This window comes from Solanum dulcamara, chromosome 4 (genome assembly GCF_947179165.1).
Source record: "Solanum dulcamara chromosome 4, daSolDulc1.2, whole genome shotgun sequence".
NCBI classification, from domain to species: domain Eukaryota; kingdom Viridiplantae; phylum Streptophyta; class Magnoliopsida; order Solanales; family Solanaceae; genus Solanum; species Solanum dulcamara.
The window spans coordinates 77200205-77217489 of record NC_077240.1 but is presented as its reverse complement, the minus strand read 5'-3'; the positions used below and the strand labels follow the sequence as shown (position 1 = coordinate 77217489).

At 38.5% G+C, this 17285-nt stretch overlaps 1 protein-coding gene and 1 long non-coding RNA gene across 2 annotated transcripts; both read right to left on the bottom strand.

The window, feature by feature from the left end:
* Positions 1 to 7599: 7599 nt before the first annotated feature.
* On the bottom strand, positions 7600 to 9047 carry LOC129887669 (uncharacterized). The gene is made up of 2 exons (XR_008766452.1): positions 9000 to 9047; positions 7600 to 7805 (listed from the first exon to the last, which is right to left on the bottom strand). It is a non-coding gene; the product is annotated as an uncharacterized LOC129887669 (long non-coding RNA).
* Positions 9048 to 13818: 4771 nt separating this feature from the next.
* On the bottom strand, positions 13819 to 15847 carry LOC129887667 (probable serine/threonine-protein kinase PBL18). The gene is made up of 5 exons (XM_055962848.1): positions 15547 to 15847; positions 15133 to 15268; positions 14877 to 15013; positions 14667 to 14790; positions 13819 to 14395 (listed from the first exon to the last, which is right to left on the bottom strand). Exons 1-5 carry the CDS (start codon positions 15604 to 15606, stop codon positions 14043 to 14045), a joined length of 810 nt encoding a protein of 269 aa, XP_055818823.1. The 5' UTR covers positions 15607 to 15847; the 3' UTR covers positions 13819 to 14042.
* Positions 15848 to 17285: the final 1438 nt, after the last annotated feature.

Sequence of the window (17285 nt, the reverse complement as noted above, 5' to 3'; positions counted from 1 at the left end):
CTTCTTTTCTCTTTTTCATAAATGAACTTGTCCACTTCTTTTTATGTGTATATATAAAATTTCAAACGCTTTTATACAGCATAAAATTGAAGTCTGCTCCTTCAAGATAGAAACTTTAATATATGTACTGTGAGGCTTTGCCTCAATATTATATGGTAGTGAAAGTTGGGTTTTTAAAGTCTTTACATGTCACGACCCAAAAACTGAGGTCATGATGGCACACATCTCAAAACCCAATCTGATGTGTAACCCTAAAAATAAAACTCATACAAGACTCCCAAAGGGGAAAGTGATGCCACGATTTAAATAAAAAGAAAAAAAAACAATGAAGAAATTATCCCAAAATCTGGTGTCATAAGTATAAAGAGCATCTAATACAAGGTTCGAATCTGAAGATACAACATAAGTCTCTGAATGATACAAAAGACTGAAAAATAAAGATAGACTAGTGACGATCCGAATTCTGGGACCTCACCACTAATCTGAGAATACACAATCCGCTAGAATATTAACTGCCACGTGGGGTACCCCGACTAGTATCTGCATCAAAAAGGGACACAGAAGTAGGGGTGAGTACAATTCACATGTACTCAGTAGGTTTTAGCTGACTGAGTATAAGGAATTAATCAAACCTATGAAATAAACTAAGGAACGCATCCACCTGCATACAGAAAAGTCCCACTTCGGCATCGGTGCCGCCAGTTTATATATATATTGACGCGAGTAAAGTAAACCCATAATAACAGCTCATAATCACAATCAATCATATAATTCAAGCAGCACAGATATCAATGCAATGCAATGCAATATGATGATGCAATGATGTGGTGGTACGGTGGAATCAAGACTATCGCACAGTGTGTCGTATACACCTGCCGAGCTGTGCTACCAAGCAGGACCCATGGGGGTCTCGCAGACCATATACCTCAATCACAATATCTCATTATCCTTGCCACCTCCTCGTGGTCAAGGGATCACAATGTATCCACTATCCTGCCGGAAAACTGCCTCGGTCAGGGACTCAAGATACAAAGGTTAGGATCACAATGCATCCACTACCCTGCCGGAAAACTGCCTCGGTCAGGGACTCAAGATACAAAGGTTAGGATCACAATGCATTCACTACCCTGCCGGAAAATTACCTCGGTCAGGGACTCAAGATACAAAGTTTTAAAGGTGTTTTATTTTCTTTCTCAAAAAGAATTTCCATATTTCTCAACTTCCCATGTTTCATGATATGATGAATGAGGATGAATGCATCAAATCACATATGCATGGAAGTAATAATCAACTCACATGTGGTATAAGGTTCAAAGTTCTCAAAACTTAACCTACACATGATATTTACCCTCAATAAATAGTAACGGGAAGAACACACTTTCATTTAAATATTCACCCCTTTCTCAACAATATTTCAATACTTAAGTATGCTCAAAACCTCCAACTCAATCTCTCAGGCGGCATCACAAGTCAAATAATATACTCAAGCCTCTCTCTTAGTAAAATCATAATTCACATGCTCTCAAAGCAAATAAGATAACAAATAAGGCCCCCACACGGGCCATGTAATACAAATAAACCCCGTTATGGCAACACATTAATAAATAAGCCTCCACACGTACATCACAATATATATAACATTCTCAACTCATACTACAACCCCATCCCAAAGTCTATAACATATGAATGACTAATTACCCCATCTCAATCTCAAAGAAAGATAGCCAAACCTACCTCAATTGCCGAAACCGCACTCGAATACCTCCACCGGACAAATAACTCTCGAATTCAGCGCTCGGAATGACAACCCACTATCAACAATGAAACATACACGTCACAAGGAGTCCAATGACACCCATATTGATAGGTTTCGGAACTGGGGGTAAAATGGTCCAAAAATTAACTATTTTCGAAAAGGGTCAAATCTGAAAATTTATTGAACAATCCCATTCTATTGGTAATAAGGAACTCATGGTTGAAAAACCCATAAAAATAGAGCTCAAAACGAGTTGGAAATCACAATTTCCTTAAATTCGGATTAGGGAAGAAACAAAGATTTTTGTGGTTTGAAACTAAAATTTAAGAGTTAAAATCGTCAAAAACTTAATGAAAAAGGAAGGTTTTAGGTTAAAAATCACTTACCCAACACTTTGCCTCGAAAATCTCTTCTCAAATCACCTCAAGGAGTTCAAGAACTCAAACAAATGATGAAAAATATTGAAATGGGAAGAAAGGGGCATTTTCTGCCCAAAAAATTACTGTTCACGCGTGTTACTGTTCACGCGTGTTTTGTATAAATTTTCGAAAATTACTCTCAAGGTCATTACAATATCCACCACTAAAAAGGATGTTCGTCCTCGAACATAAGATAAAATAAAGTACCTGGGGTCTCAAAAAGCTGAGGGTACCGAGCCTACATATCAGACTCTAACTCCCAAGTCGCCTCCTCAGCAGGCCGATGCTGCCACTGCACCTTGACCGAAGCGACCTCCTTGGTCCTGAGTCTACGAAGCCGCCTATCTAGAATAACTGTCGGCTCCTCCTCATAAGTCAAATCCGGACTCAACTCTACCGCATCATAAGAAATCACATGAGACTCATCCGGTATGTACTTGCGAAGCATGGAAACATGAAACACCGGATGGACAGCTGACAATTTAGGGGGTAAGGCCAACTTATACGCCACTCCACCTACTCTCCTCAGGATTTCAAACGGGCCAACAAACCTTGGGCTAAGCTTGCCCTTCTTTCCGAACCTCATCACACCCTTCATGGGCGATATTTTAAGCCACACGCAATCACCCACCATGAACTCTAAGGGACGAACCCTCCTATCAGCATAACTCTTCTGACGACTCTGAGCTGTCAATAATCTACCCTGAATCAAACGTACCCGCTCCACAGCATCCCTAAGTAAGTCAGTATCCAATGCATCAACCGCAACAGAATCAAACCATCCAATGGGTGATCGACACCTACGACCATACAATGCCTCAAATGGTGCCATTTGAATGCTGGAGTGATAACTGTTATTATAGGCAAACTCTGCTAAGGGCAAGTGTTGGTCCCATCGGGCACCAAAATCAATCACACAGGCCCTAAGCATATCCTCCAACACCTGAATAGTCCGCTCGGACTGACCATCGGTTTGGGGATGAAATGCTGAACTCATCTCTAGCCGCGTACCCATACCACGCTGTAATGCCTTCCAAAAGTGAGAGGTGAACACTGAACCCCGATCCGATACAATAGAGATAGGCACCCCATGCAGCCTAACAATCTCACAAAGATAAATCCTAGCTAACTGATCCGCATTGTAGCTAGTCTTCACCGGAAGGAAATGGGCTGATTTGGTCAATCGATCCACAATCACCCAGACAGAGTCATACTTACCCAATGCCATGGGTAATCCAGACACGAAGTCCATAGTGATACGCTCCCATTTCCACTCATGAATGGGCATCCTTTGCATAGGACCACCCGGTTTCTGATGCTCATACTTCACTTGTTGGCAATTTAAACACTTAGCCACAAAATCAATAATGTCTCTCTTCATGCCACACCACCAATAGTGTTGTTTCAAGTCATGAAACATCTTTGCCACTCCCGGGTGAATCGAATACTTGGAAAAATGAGCCTCCTCCAATATCATACGTACCCATTCACTAACCTTGGGCACACAAATGCGACCATTAATCCTCAAAACTCCTTCCGAATTAAGAGAGGCTGATTTTGCTTTACCACTTAACACTTTGTCTCGAATGGCCCTCAACTTTTCATCTTCAAACTGGTGTGTACGAATCTGGTCCATCAAAGTAGACCTAGCCTCCACAAAGGCCAAAATACCATGATGTGTAGAAATATCAAGTCGGACCAACTGTCTAGCCAATGATTGAACCTCCAATGCCAAAGGCCTCGCCACAGCCTTAAGAAAGGCCAAACTACCCATGCTAGATGCTTTGCGACTCAGGGCATCCGCTACCACATTAGCTTTTCTCGGATGATAAAGTATGGTGATGTCATAGTCTTTCAATAACTCTAACCACCTACGCTGCCGCATGTTCAGATTCGGCTGAGAAAAGATATACTTAAGTCTACGGTGGTCAGTATAGACCTCGCAATGCACTCCATAGAGATAATGCCTCTACAACTTCAGAACAAACACCACCGCTGCTAACTCTAAGTCGTGGGTAGGATAGTTCTTCTCATGTACCTTCAACTATCGAGAAGCATAAGCTATAACTCTACCTTTTTGCATCAATACACCACCCAAGCCGACTCCCGAAGCATCACAAAACACAATAAATGCCACGCCCTTCTCGGGTAAGGCTAGAATAGGTGCTGAAGTCAATAATTCCTTGAGCTTTTGAAAGCTCGCCTCACACTCCTCAATCCACTAAAATGCCACGGTCTTTTGAGTTAGCCTAGTCAATGGGGCTGCAATAGAAGAGAATCCTTGAACAAACCGACAATAGTAGCCTGCCAACCCAATAAAACTCCGAATCTCGGTAACCGAAGTAGGCCTAACCCAATTACGAACCGCTGCAACTTTGGCTGGATCAACCATAATACCATCCTTGGTCACTATATGACCCAAGAATGTCACGGACTCAAGCCAAAACTCACATTTGGAGAATTTTGCATACAACTTCTCCTCTCTCAATCTCTGAAGGACTGTCCTCAGGTGCCTATCATGATCCGCCTCATTCTTGGAATAAACCAAGATGTCATTAATAAACACGATCATAAACGAGTCCAAATAAGGTCGAAATACCCGGTTCATCAACTCCATAAAAGCAGCCGGGGCATTAGTCAACCCGAAGGACATAACCACAAACTCATAATGCCCATAACGAGTCCTGAATGCAGTCTTTGGGATATCAGATTCCCGAACTCTCAACTGATGGTAACTCGACCTCAAATCAATCTTTGAGAACACCGATGCACCTTGAAGCTGGTCAAATAAATCATCAATGCGAGGAAGATGATACTTGTTCTTGATAGTGACTTTGTTCAACTGTCGATAGTCAATACACATCCTCATAGTACCATCTTTCTTCTTCACAAATAAAACTGGTGCACCCCACGGTGATACACTAGGTCTAATAAACCCTTTCTTCAATAAATCTTCCAATTGTTCTTTCAACTCTTTCAATTCTGCCGGAGCCATCCGATAAGGAGAAATAGAGATGGGTTTAGTGTCATGCTCCAAATCAATCACAAAATCGATATCACGGTCAGGAGGAACTCCCGGCAAGTCTGTAGGAAATACATCCATAAACTCTCTCACCACCCTTGTAGTCTCTATATGAGATGACTCCGTGGTGAGATCATGTACATGAGCCAAATAAGACAAACAACCCTTATCCATCAAGCGACGAGCATGAATATAAGATATCACCCTCTTAGGATATAAAATCGGATTACCTTTCTATACCACGCTAGGTAAACCGGGATAAGCTAAGGTCACGGTCTTTGCATAACAATCTAATATAGCATGATAAGGAGATAACCAGTCCATACCCAGTATCACATCAAAATCAAGCATGTCTAATAAAATCAAGTCTGCACGGGTCTCTCTATCCGAAAATATCACCAAACATCCCTTGTATACCCGATCCACTACTAAAGATTCACCTATTGGGGTAGAAATAGTAATAGGCACAATAAGGGACTCACTCACATAATCAATACCCACATCAAAATAAGTCGACACATAAGAATAGGTAGACCCTGGGTCAAATAATACTGAAGCAGAATGATGGCAAACTGGAATAATACCTGTAATAATTGCATCAGAGGATTCTGCCTCATATCTACCCGGTATAGCATAGCATAACTGACGGTCACCCTTAGCCTGTGAACCCCCACGAGCACCACCTCGTGCTCCACCCTTAGCACCACGGGTGCCACCTCTAGTATTCTGCGAAGAACCTCGAACAGTTGGAGCATCTGTAGAACGAATAACTGGTGCCCCAGGCCGTCTAGTAGAAGGAGCACGTTTGGGGCAATCTTGGGCCTTATACCCAAACTCATCACACACATAACAACCTCGAGGACCTGAACTCCGTGGGGAATAACTAGAAGTGTCAAAACGACCTCCGAAGCACGAAGAACCCTGAATAGCTGCCTAGACTGGTCTGCCCTGATAACCATGGGTTCCTGAACCCGAATATTCTCTACCCTTGGAGGAATAATCGCTGAATTGACCCTGCCGACGGAACCTGTTGGCCCTGCCCTGTCTAGCACATCGGATACTCTCTATCATCCTGGCATGATCAATAATACTCTGAAACGTACCCCCAGACAATACAAGAGAGGCTGTAGCCTCCTGGAGATAACCGGCGAATCCCTTCACTAGTTTGCGAATTCGCTCGAACTCAGTGGGAATACTCGACATAGCATAACGAGATAACTCATGAAAGCGAGTCTCATACTCAGATACAGATAGGGAGCCCTGCTCCAGTCTGTCAAACTTATCCCTACGCTGATCACGAAGGCTATAAGGCACAAATCTCTCAAGGAACACCTCAGTAAACTGTTCCCAACTCATCATAGGAGAACCAATAGGTCTACCAGCAAGAACTGACCTCCACCATTCTTTGGCCACTCCCGCAAATTGATATGAAGTGTAAGCAACTCCATGTGCCTCTAAAATGCCTAGGTTAAACAACCTGTCTTGGCACTCAGTCAAAAAGTCATAGGCTTTCTCTCCGGCTTTACCATCAAACCTTGGAGGCGCCAATCGAACGAACCTCTCGAAACTCTTCTGCTCAGCTACCGATATGGCAGCATTAGCAGAAACTGGCGGAGCTGCAAATCTCAGAGGTGCAATAAAAGGCATTGAAGATGAACCAGGAGTCTGAAATCCTACACTAGGCCCCTGAACTGGCGGTGTTGCACCAACTATGATAGGAGAACCTACAGCACCTGAAACAATACCAGAGGTAGGAGCACCATCCAGTCTAGCCAATAATCGAACCAGTAGCTCCTGAAGAATCGGAGCGCTATCGAGAACCACAGGAGGCTGGGATGGCCTCTGCTCCTCAGTCTTCTACTCTAAGTCATCCTCATGCTCATACATGGGCTCAGGTGATAGCTCTCTAGCTCGTCCACGAGCAGGTGCCGCTCCCCTTGCTCGGCCTCGTCCCCTGACTCCACCATGTCCTCTACCTCGCCCGCGTACTGGGGCTCGAGCAGCAGGTGCAACCTCACCCTCAGTAATTGTGGCTCTAGTCCTCACCATCTGCGCAGAAGGAATAGATCAGAGGTATACAACACTTGATATGAATAAATCGCACGAAGGGACTAAAAAGAAAGAAATTCTCCTATTAAGTATCTTGTAGCCTCTTGAAGATAAGTACGGACATCTACGTACCGATCCGCAAGACTCTACTAGACACCCTGCTCTTTAACTTATAAGACCGGTGAACCTAGTGCTCTGATACCAATTGTCACGACCCAAAAACTGAGGTCATGATGGCACACATCTCAAAACCCAATCTGATGTGTAACCCTAAAAATAAAACTCATACAAGACTCCCAAAGGGGAAAGTGATGCCACGATTTAAATAAAAAGAAAAAAAAACAATGAAGAAATTATCCCAAAATCTGGTGTCATAAGTATAAAGAGCATCTAATACAAGGTTCGAATCTGAAGATACAACATAAGTCTCTGAATGATACAAAAGACTGAAAAATAAAGATAGACTAGTGACGATCCGAATTCTAGGACCTCACCACTAATCTGAGAATACACAATCCGCTAGAATATTAACTGCCACGTGGGGTACCCCGACTAGTATCTGCATCAAAAAGGGACACAGAAGTAGGGGTGAGTACAATTCACATGTACTCAGTAGGTTTTAGCTGACTGAGTATAAGGAATTAATCAAACCTATGAAATAAACTAAGGAACGCATCCACCTGCATACAGAAAAGTCCCACTTCGGCATCGGTGCCGCCAGTTTATATATATATTGACGCGAGTAAAGTAAACCCATAATAACAGCTCATAATCACAATCAATCATATAATTCAAGCAGCACAGATATCAATGCAATGCAATGCAATATGATGATGCAATGATGTGGTGGTACGGTGGAATCAAGACTATCGCACAGTGTGTCGTATACACCTGCCGAGCTGTGCTACCAAGCAGGACCCATGGGGGTCTCGCAGACCATATACCTCAATCACAATATCTCATTATCCTTGCCACCTCCTCGTGGTCAAGGGATCACAATGTATCCACTATCCTGCCGGAAAACTGCCTCGGTCAGGGACTCAAGATACAAAGGTTAGGATCACAATGCATCCACTACCCTGCCGGAAAACTGCCTCGGTCAGGGACTCAAGATACAAAGGTTAGGATCACAATGCATTCACTACCCTGCCGGAAAATTACCTCGGTCAGGGACTCAAGATACAAAGTTTTAAAGGTGTTTTATTTTCTTTCTCAAAAAGAATTTCCATATTTCTCAACTTCCCATGTTTCATGATATGATGAATGAGGATGAATGCATCAAATCACATATGCATGGAAGTAATAATCAACTCACATGTGGTATAAGGTTCAAAGTTCTCAAAACTTAACCTACACATGATATTTACCCTCAATAAATAGTAACGGGAAGAACACACTTTCATTTAAATATTCACCCCTTTCTCAACAATATTTCAATACTTAAGTATGCTCAAAACCTCCAACTCAATCTCTCAGGCGGCATCACAAGTCAAATAATATACTCAAGCCTCTCTCTTAGTAAAATCATAATTCACATGCTCTCAAAGCAAATAAGATAACAAATAAGGCCCCCACACGGGCCATGTAATACAAATAAACCCCGTTATGGCAACACATTAATAAATAAGCCTCCACACGTACATCACAATATATATAACATTCTCAACTCATACTACAACCCCATCCCAAAGTCTATAACATATGAATGACTAATTACCCCATCTCAATCTCAAAGAAAGATAGCCAAACCTACCTCAATTGCCGAAACCGCACTCGAATACCTCCACCGGACAAATAACTCTCGAATTCAGCGCTCGGAATGACAACCCACTATCAACAATGAAACATACACGTCACAAGGAGTCCAATGACACCCATATTGATAGGTTTCGGAACTGGGGGTAAAATGGTCCAAAAATTAACTATTTTCGAAAAGGGTCAAATCTGAAAATTTATTGAACAATCCCATTCTATTGGTAATAAGGAACTCATGGTTGAAAAACCCATAAAAATAGAGCTCAAAACGAGTTGGAAATCACAATTTCCTTAAATTCGGATTAGGGAAGAAACAAAGATTTTTGTGGTTTGAAACTAAAATTTAAGAGTTAAAATCGTCAAAAACTTAATGAAAAAGGAAGGTTTTAGGTTAAAAATCACTTACCCAACACTTTGCCTCGAAAATCTCTTCTCAAATCACCTCAAGGAGTTCAAGAACTCAAACAAATGATGAAAAATATTGAAATGGGAAGAAAGAGGCATTTTCTGCCCAAACAATTACTGTTCACGCGTGTTACTGTTCACGCGTGTTTTGTACAAATTTTTGAAAATTACCCCAAGGTCATTACATTACATATTTATAACATGAATATTGAAAAGATGCAAACTTATAGATAAGATACAATGTAAGAAAGAGATCCCTATAATTGATATTTGTTATAAAATATACTAACTTAGCAATTTAAGGAGAAAATAAGAGAAAGAAAGAGGAGAAGAAGATGAGAGAAATGTATGTATCTGTGTTTTTTTTCTTTCTTACATTGCACAAAAAAGAGGCTATATTTATAGCCATAAAATGAGTAAAAATCAAGTGGGCAACTTGCCCACTTTTAAGTGGGGCCCACTTGGAAAATAACATCCATAATATAAAACTCCCCCTTGGAAGTCTATATAAAAGAAAAAGTCTAGTAAAAGAATATATATATATAGTTATTTTCAATATTCATAGATGTTGTGCCTCGCTAAAACCTTACTAGAAAAAATCCAGTGAGAAAAAGCCTAGTGAAGAAAAAATAGTACACACATCTGGTAATACGCCTTGAGTGCTGCCTCATTAAAAACCTTACCAGAAAAACCCAGTAGGACAAAACCTTGGTTAAGTAAAAAAAAGTGCAGCGCGTATTTTACTCGCCCTGATGAAAACTTCATTTGATATTTTGGAAATGACACATTCCCATCTTATATCTTAGTTTCTCAAAAGTTGATGTTGGTAATGCCTCTGTGAATAAATCTGCAAGATTATCATTTGAATGAACTTGTTATACATCAATATCACCATTCTTCTGGAGATCATGTGTGAAGAATAATTTTGGTAAAATATGTTTCATTCTGTCTCATTTTATGAAGTCACATTTCAATTGAGCTATGCACGGGACATTGTCTTCGAATATAATTGTGGGTACTTTGACATCACTTTTCTGGTCACATCTTTCTTTGATGAACTGTGTCATCGATCTCAACCACACACATTCTCTACTTGCTTCATGAATTGCTATTATTTCAGCATGATTTGAAGAAGTAGCAACAATAGATTGCTTTGTAGATCGCCATGATATAACAGCTCCTCCTGTGTAAATAGATAGCCTATTTGAGATCGAGATTTATGTGGGTCTGATAAATAACCTGCATCTACATAACCAATAAGGTCTGCACAGCCTTTGTTAATATAAAACAAACCCATATCGAGAAGAAAATAAGTCTCCTGTCAACGGTTCAAGGTAGCGAATTATGGAGGGTGAGTCAAACCCAACATATATGCCGAACCTTCATTGAGGGCCCATCTTTGTACGTTGTGGTGGTGCTACAAGCACATATACCGCACAACCAAAAATTCGTAGATTGGCTATATTTGGCTCATGACCAAATACTAACTATGACAGAGAGTATTTATTATAATGTGTCAGTTTGAGAGGTACAAGTGCTGCTGCATGTAAGATAACATGACCCCAAATAGTAATTGACAATTTCGTTTTCATTAGTAGAGATCTGGCTATCAATTGTAGGCGCTTAATAAATGACTCTACAAGGCCATTTTGAGTATGAACATGAGCAACATGATGTTCAATTTTTATCCCAATTGATAAGTAATAATCATCAAAAGCTTGGGATGTAAATTCTCCAGCATTATCAAGGTGAATGACCTTAATTGGATAATCTGGAAATTGTACCCTTAATATCATTATTTGTGCTAACAACTTCGTAAGCGCCAGGTTGCGAGATGATAAGAGACACACATGAGACTATCTAGACAATGCATCTATTAGGACCATAAAATATCTAAACAATCCATTAGGTGGATGAATATGTCCACATATATCTCCATATATATGCTCTAAAAATCCAGGAGATTCAATGCCAACCTTCAGGGTCAATGGTCTGGCAATTAATTTGCCTTGATAACAAGCACATGAAAATTCAGCATTCATAAGAATCTTCTGGTTCTTTAACGAATGTACAGTTGAATTTTCAAGGATTTGTTTCATCATTATTGATCCAGGATGACCTATTCGATTATGCTATAGCACAAATGTATTTAGATCAGTAAACTTCTGGTTTACGATCATATGTGCTTCAATTGCACTAATTTTTGCATAATATAGGCCAGATGACAAAGTTGATAATTTTTCCAAAATATATTTCTGGCCTGAGATACTTTTGGTTATACCAAGATATTCATTATTCATTTCATTTAGTGTCTCAACATGATATCCATTTCTGCGGATATCTTTAAAACTTAACAATTTCTTGGGGATTTAGAAGAGAATAGTGCATCGTCTATAACAATCTTTGTCCACTTAGGCAGAAATATAGTAGCTCTTTTGGAGCCTTCAATTGTAGTAACATTTGCTTTTCTTCTAAGAAAGTTGGAAAAATATTTCTCGTCTTTAAAAATGACATGAGTTGTTCCACTATCAATTACACAATATCCTCGTGATTGATCATTGATCCAAACAAAATTTGAGGCATATCCATATTTTTCTTCAAAAAGAAATAAAGTAAATATTATAATTAATACATGACTCACAAATTTTATTTATTTACATGGACTAAAAATATCATTTAGTACACACAAATAAAAAAGATTATTTAAATATTATTAGGCTTATCAATATTCATATTGTCTTTTAGAAATTAAAGAAATCAGCTACATCCAGATGCATAGGCTCAATATTATCTTCAGAGATAAAGTTTGTCTATGGATTATTTTCTTCCCTCTTCAAGAATGTCTGATATAGCTGAAACGTTTTGATGACCGGCAAGTCCGCGATCAGTGCCCCATACCTCCACATCTATGACATATACTTTTTGAATTTTTCTTTGGTAAAGCTTCTGACTTTTCACTCTTCTTTTTGTACTGCTGATCATTTTTCGGTGCCAGACGAACATCATGATTATAATTTCTTCTTTGACCATGACCACGACCACGACTGGGGCCATGACCTCTTTCTCGTTGGTTATAATTTTCCTAATTCACTTCAGGGAGTGACAAAGAACCAACGGGGCCGACTATCATGATTTTTCATTAATAGTTCATTGTGACATTCAACAATCAGAAGGTAAGAAAGTAATTCAGAATATTTCTTAAAACCCTTTTCGCAATATTGCTGTTGCATGAGCATATTCGCGGGTGGGAATATAGAGTATATTTTTTTAAGTTTATCTTGCTCAGTGATTTCTTCTCCACATAAATTTAACTGAGCTATAATTCTAAACAAGGTAGAATTATATTCAGTTATATTTTTAAAATTCATTAATCTCAGATTTAGCCAATCATGATGTGTCTGTGGAAGGATGACCAACTTCAGGTGGTCATATCTTTCTTTTAGATTCTTTCACAATTTAAGGGGATCCTTTAATGTAAGGTACTGTAATTTTAATCCCTCGTCAAGATGGTGGCGGAGAAATATTATGGCTTTGGCACAGTCTTGACTAGATGTTGTATTGTCATCTTTGATGGTGTCTGTCAGACCTATCGATTCTAGATGTATTTCGGTATCTAGTGCCCAAGATGAGTAACCTTTTCTAGATATGTCAAGAACAACAAATTCAAGTTTAGAAATATTAGACATTTTAAGAAAATAAAATTCTTACCACTTTTGTTACCTTCTTAAAAATATAGCTCAAAGCGATGGAGGCTCGTGCTGATAACGTATTATAAAATATACTAACTTAGCAATTTAAGAAGGAGAAAATAAGTGAAAGAGAGAGGAGAAGAAAATGAGAGAAACGTATGTATCTGTGTTTTTTTTTCTTACATTGCATAAGAAAGAGGCTATATTTATAGCCACAAAATGAGTAAAAACCTAGTGGGCAACTTGACCACTTTTAAGTGAGGCCTACTTGAAAAATAACATCCATAATATAAAAATATTTTACTTTTTGAGGATAGATTTTAGACTATTTAGGGAACTGAACATAATTATTGTTGTTAATGTTAGTGTGAGGCTTTATAGCAAATTGTAACACTTGCAATAATACGTAAACATTTCCTTTAACTTGACACATCATCTGATATATATGTTCTCTAACTTTGAGTACACAGAGTAGATACTCGAACTAAGTCATGTTCCAATTGAATAGCTCAACTAGTAATAAAGTCTTCCAATTAGGCACTTTCGGTTAAGATTTGACCAACCAATGTTTGATTCACATGATGGAATAGGAATATAAACTACTAGTGTATACTTAAGATATACATTAATGTGTATATTTTGCATATTAAAGGCAGATCATTTTGAAATAACTTTCATGACTAAGAATAAATCTTTAGTTGATAGAAGCATAGTAATGTCCCTCTTTCACAACCTCCTCTACATTTTTGGCTAATTTTGAACATTCTTTATCCTCCATACCTCAGTATTTTGGGCATTTGCATGTCTAAAGGTTCTTTCTGTAGAATCACGTTGGATTCTTCTTTATATTTTGACTCTCCTTGGTGAAAATCCTCGTTCTGCCTCTGCGACTCTGCACACTTGTCAATGACTATTCACATGAGAGTACATTGAGGGTGACTAACTTTTCATTTGCTTTGTTTAATCTGTTGTGAACTCTTCATGATATATTTTGGTGCTTGAACAAGTTCTAGTGTAGCTAGAACCTCATTCATGGTTGGCCTAAGTCTGGGATCGACGTCGAGGCATCTCAAGACAAGGGAAGCTGCAGTTTGTGCACCTTTCTTTGAGTACTGTCCTCCCAATCTTGTGTCCATTATTCTCAATACTCTCCTACTATCACTTAAGAATGGTTTTGCCCATTCCACCAAGGTCTCATCAGCACCTCCTGCATTTTCATCACCCGTTGCTCGTTTTCCGGATAGCAACTCTAACAGAACAACTCCAAAACTGTAAACATCATTCTTTGGTGTCAAGTGACCTGTTATGAACAAGTTGAAATGGAAAAATTGGTGAAAAAAAGGGCTTTACCATGTTAGTTGCGTGCAAAAATATCAAAGAGTTTAAATTCTATGCATTGACTGTCAGATCACTTATAAGGTAATACACATAGTTTTTAAGGTAGCACGCGATGCTTATCAACTGCTTTTAATCAGCCAAGCTAAACGTGCTCTTGGAACGGAAGAAAAACATGAAAAATGATACAAATGATATGAGATTTACAAGAAGACAAGTTAAATTGATAAAGAAACCTGATGCAACATATTCTGGTGCAGCATAACCTGTAGTACCTACAACTCTGGTCGAGACATGAGTTCTGTCTCCGCTAGGACCATCTCTTGCCAAACCAAAATCCGATAGCTTGGCATTGAAATCCTGCAGAAGTTCAATGAAAAATTTATGCGACTTACAAGCTATTTGTCTAATGCTAATCATTATTATTTCAGTTTTGGGGAGTTTACTGAATCTAGTAGTATGTTTGAAGCCTTGAGATCGCGGTAAATCACATTTGCTTCAAGACCATGTAAGAAGGACAAGCCTCGTGCAACATCTCCTGCAATACACATTCGTGTAGCCCAAGGTATAATCTGAATTCCCTCTGTTTACAAAACAATTGAAAGACGTTAATCGTCAACTGATCAGCACAGTGCATGTGAGATGATAGGAATTACAGAGAAAACTTATGTGGAAACAATCCTGTAAAGAGATTTAACTCACTTTTAAATAAATGATTTTCTAAACTTCCTTTTGTCATGACCTCATAAACAAGAAGTCTGTTATCATACTCGGAGCAATATCCGATTAACCTCACTAGATTTTCATGGTGGAGCAGCCCTAAGTAGTTAACCTCTGCCTGCAGGTTTAGTTTGTTGAAAAAACAAAGTTAAATCACAAAAGTACACAAGTGCTCAACTGCCAAGGTATTGTCCACTCTGGCCAAAGCCCACATCGAAATGGGAGGGAATGTTTAGGGAACATATAAGACGGACTCAGTAATTCAACTGTCAAGGCATCTATAAGGCTAAATCCCATAGGGGACAAAACCATGACGCCCTGAAGTTAGGGCCAAAGCGGACAATACCTTAGCAATTGAGCCTGAGCCGTTACAGCTTAAGTTTCTTCATAACATACAAGCCATTCTCTGTGTCCTTGGAAGCTTTCGGGCTTAAGTTTCTTGACAGCTACCACCATTCCACTTCCTGGTTTGCAAGGAGCAAAAGTGTTCTCATCGATCCATCCTTTGAAGACGTATCCAAAACCTCCCTCGCCAAGAAGACTATCAGCTCGGAAGTTCCTAGTTGCATTCTTGAGGTCATTGAAGGTAAATGACTTGAGGTTGCTTGGAATAAATGAATCATTTTTGCCAAAACTTCTATGAAATGACAGTTTATGAGAATGAAACTGTTCCTTTTTCCCACTGCTAGAGCTAATATTAGAATCTGAAATAGGAATTCCCAAGATATAAGCAGCTTAACAGAGTTTGACATATAAACTTGAAAAACTATGCCAATTCCAAGAAAGTTAGGGTCGAGTATATGAATCCTTACTATCCCAGTCGCTTCGTTTAAGCACATCTTAGTCCAATATTATACAACAACCGAGAGATAAAGAGTCTATTTCTAATAGACCCTCAGGCATCGATTCAACAAAAAGCATGTCAAAGCAGATCGACAAAGAAAGTAAAAAATAGTTTCTCTATCACTAGAAGTTCTCTACATTTTCGATTGTCTTATAAGTCTCTAACAATACAAAAAATGTCCTAACAAATATTGTAACACAATATTCTTAAACATAAACAATCTTTTTTTGCGCTTATATATAAACTGTTGAATTCCTTTTATATAACAGAAGCTTCTAGTGTAGCCTCAAAGGTGGCTCAAAAATTTGCTTTAGGTTGTAGGTTAGAAATCTAGGTGTGACATTATTGCAATTTTTTTTCGAAACCCCTTGTTAAAATTCCTGACTCCACGACTACTCCAAGTCGTAGAGCCTTGGCCAATGACACATAACAACATAGATATCATTTTTCTATTGGACAAAAATAAAACATTCATTTACAAATCACAATTTTCAACTTTTGTACAAATTCTATGAAAAATATGTAGAGATCATAAATTTGAAATAGACAAGGGAATTGTACCAAAAAATAGGCTAGAAGAAGCATGAGCAAGCTTTGTAGATTTACCAGAGCAATTCCCCATAGTTAAGAGAAGTTTATAATTCTTATTTCTTCACCATCTTTTTTCCCTTGGAAAAAAATGGAAATTTATAGAGAAGGGAGAAGAGAAAATAGACAAAAAAAAATTGTATATATTTGGAAAAATAGTTGAATAAACCTTAGTGGTCTTCAGTCAAGGGTAAATCCTAATTAAGATATTCATTAAAAAAAAGTTTGACTAAGGACCACTTATTGCTATTTGTACATAACTAGTTAATTTTACTTCAGGAATTATAATGCATGAATTATTTATTTATAATTATAATAAAGGGATTATAATTCAGTGTGTATTGAAATTAATACAAAAGGAAATAACTTGACATTTACATGAGTATTTTTTTTTTGACAACAGTAAAAGTTTAGTCAAAGTTAATGAATTTGGAAAAATGAAGGAATAATATGCTCCACGTGATTGACAATTTGACCAATGGTTATAGAAAAAATAATAATGATTACTATTTCATGATTCTGAAAATTTAGTAATAATCTACCCTAATTAAAGGAGAAAATAATCACCGTATATCACTTGCTATTAACCTTTGAGGCGGTTCAATATTATCAGTGACTTTTAATGGGAGATCTTTATTTTGTTTGAGGTGTAAAACTCACGATAATTTTATTTAAACCATTTATCTCTTTTTCAAAAGAAACT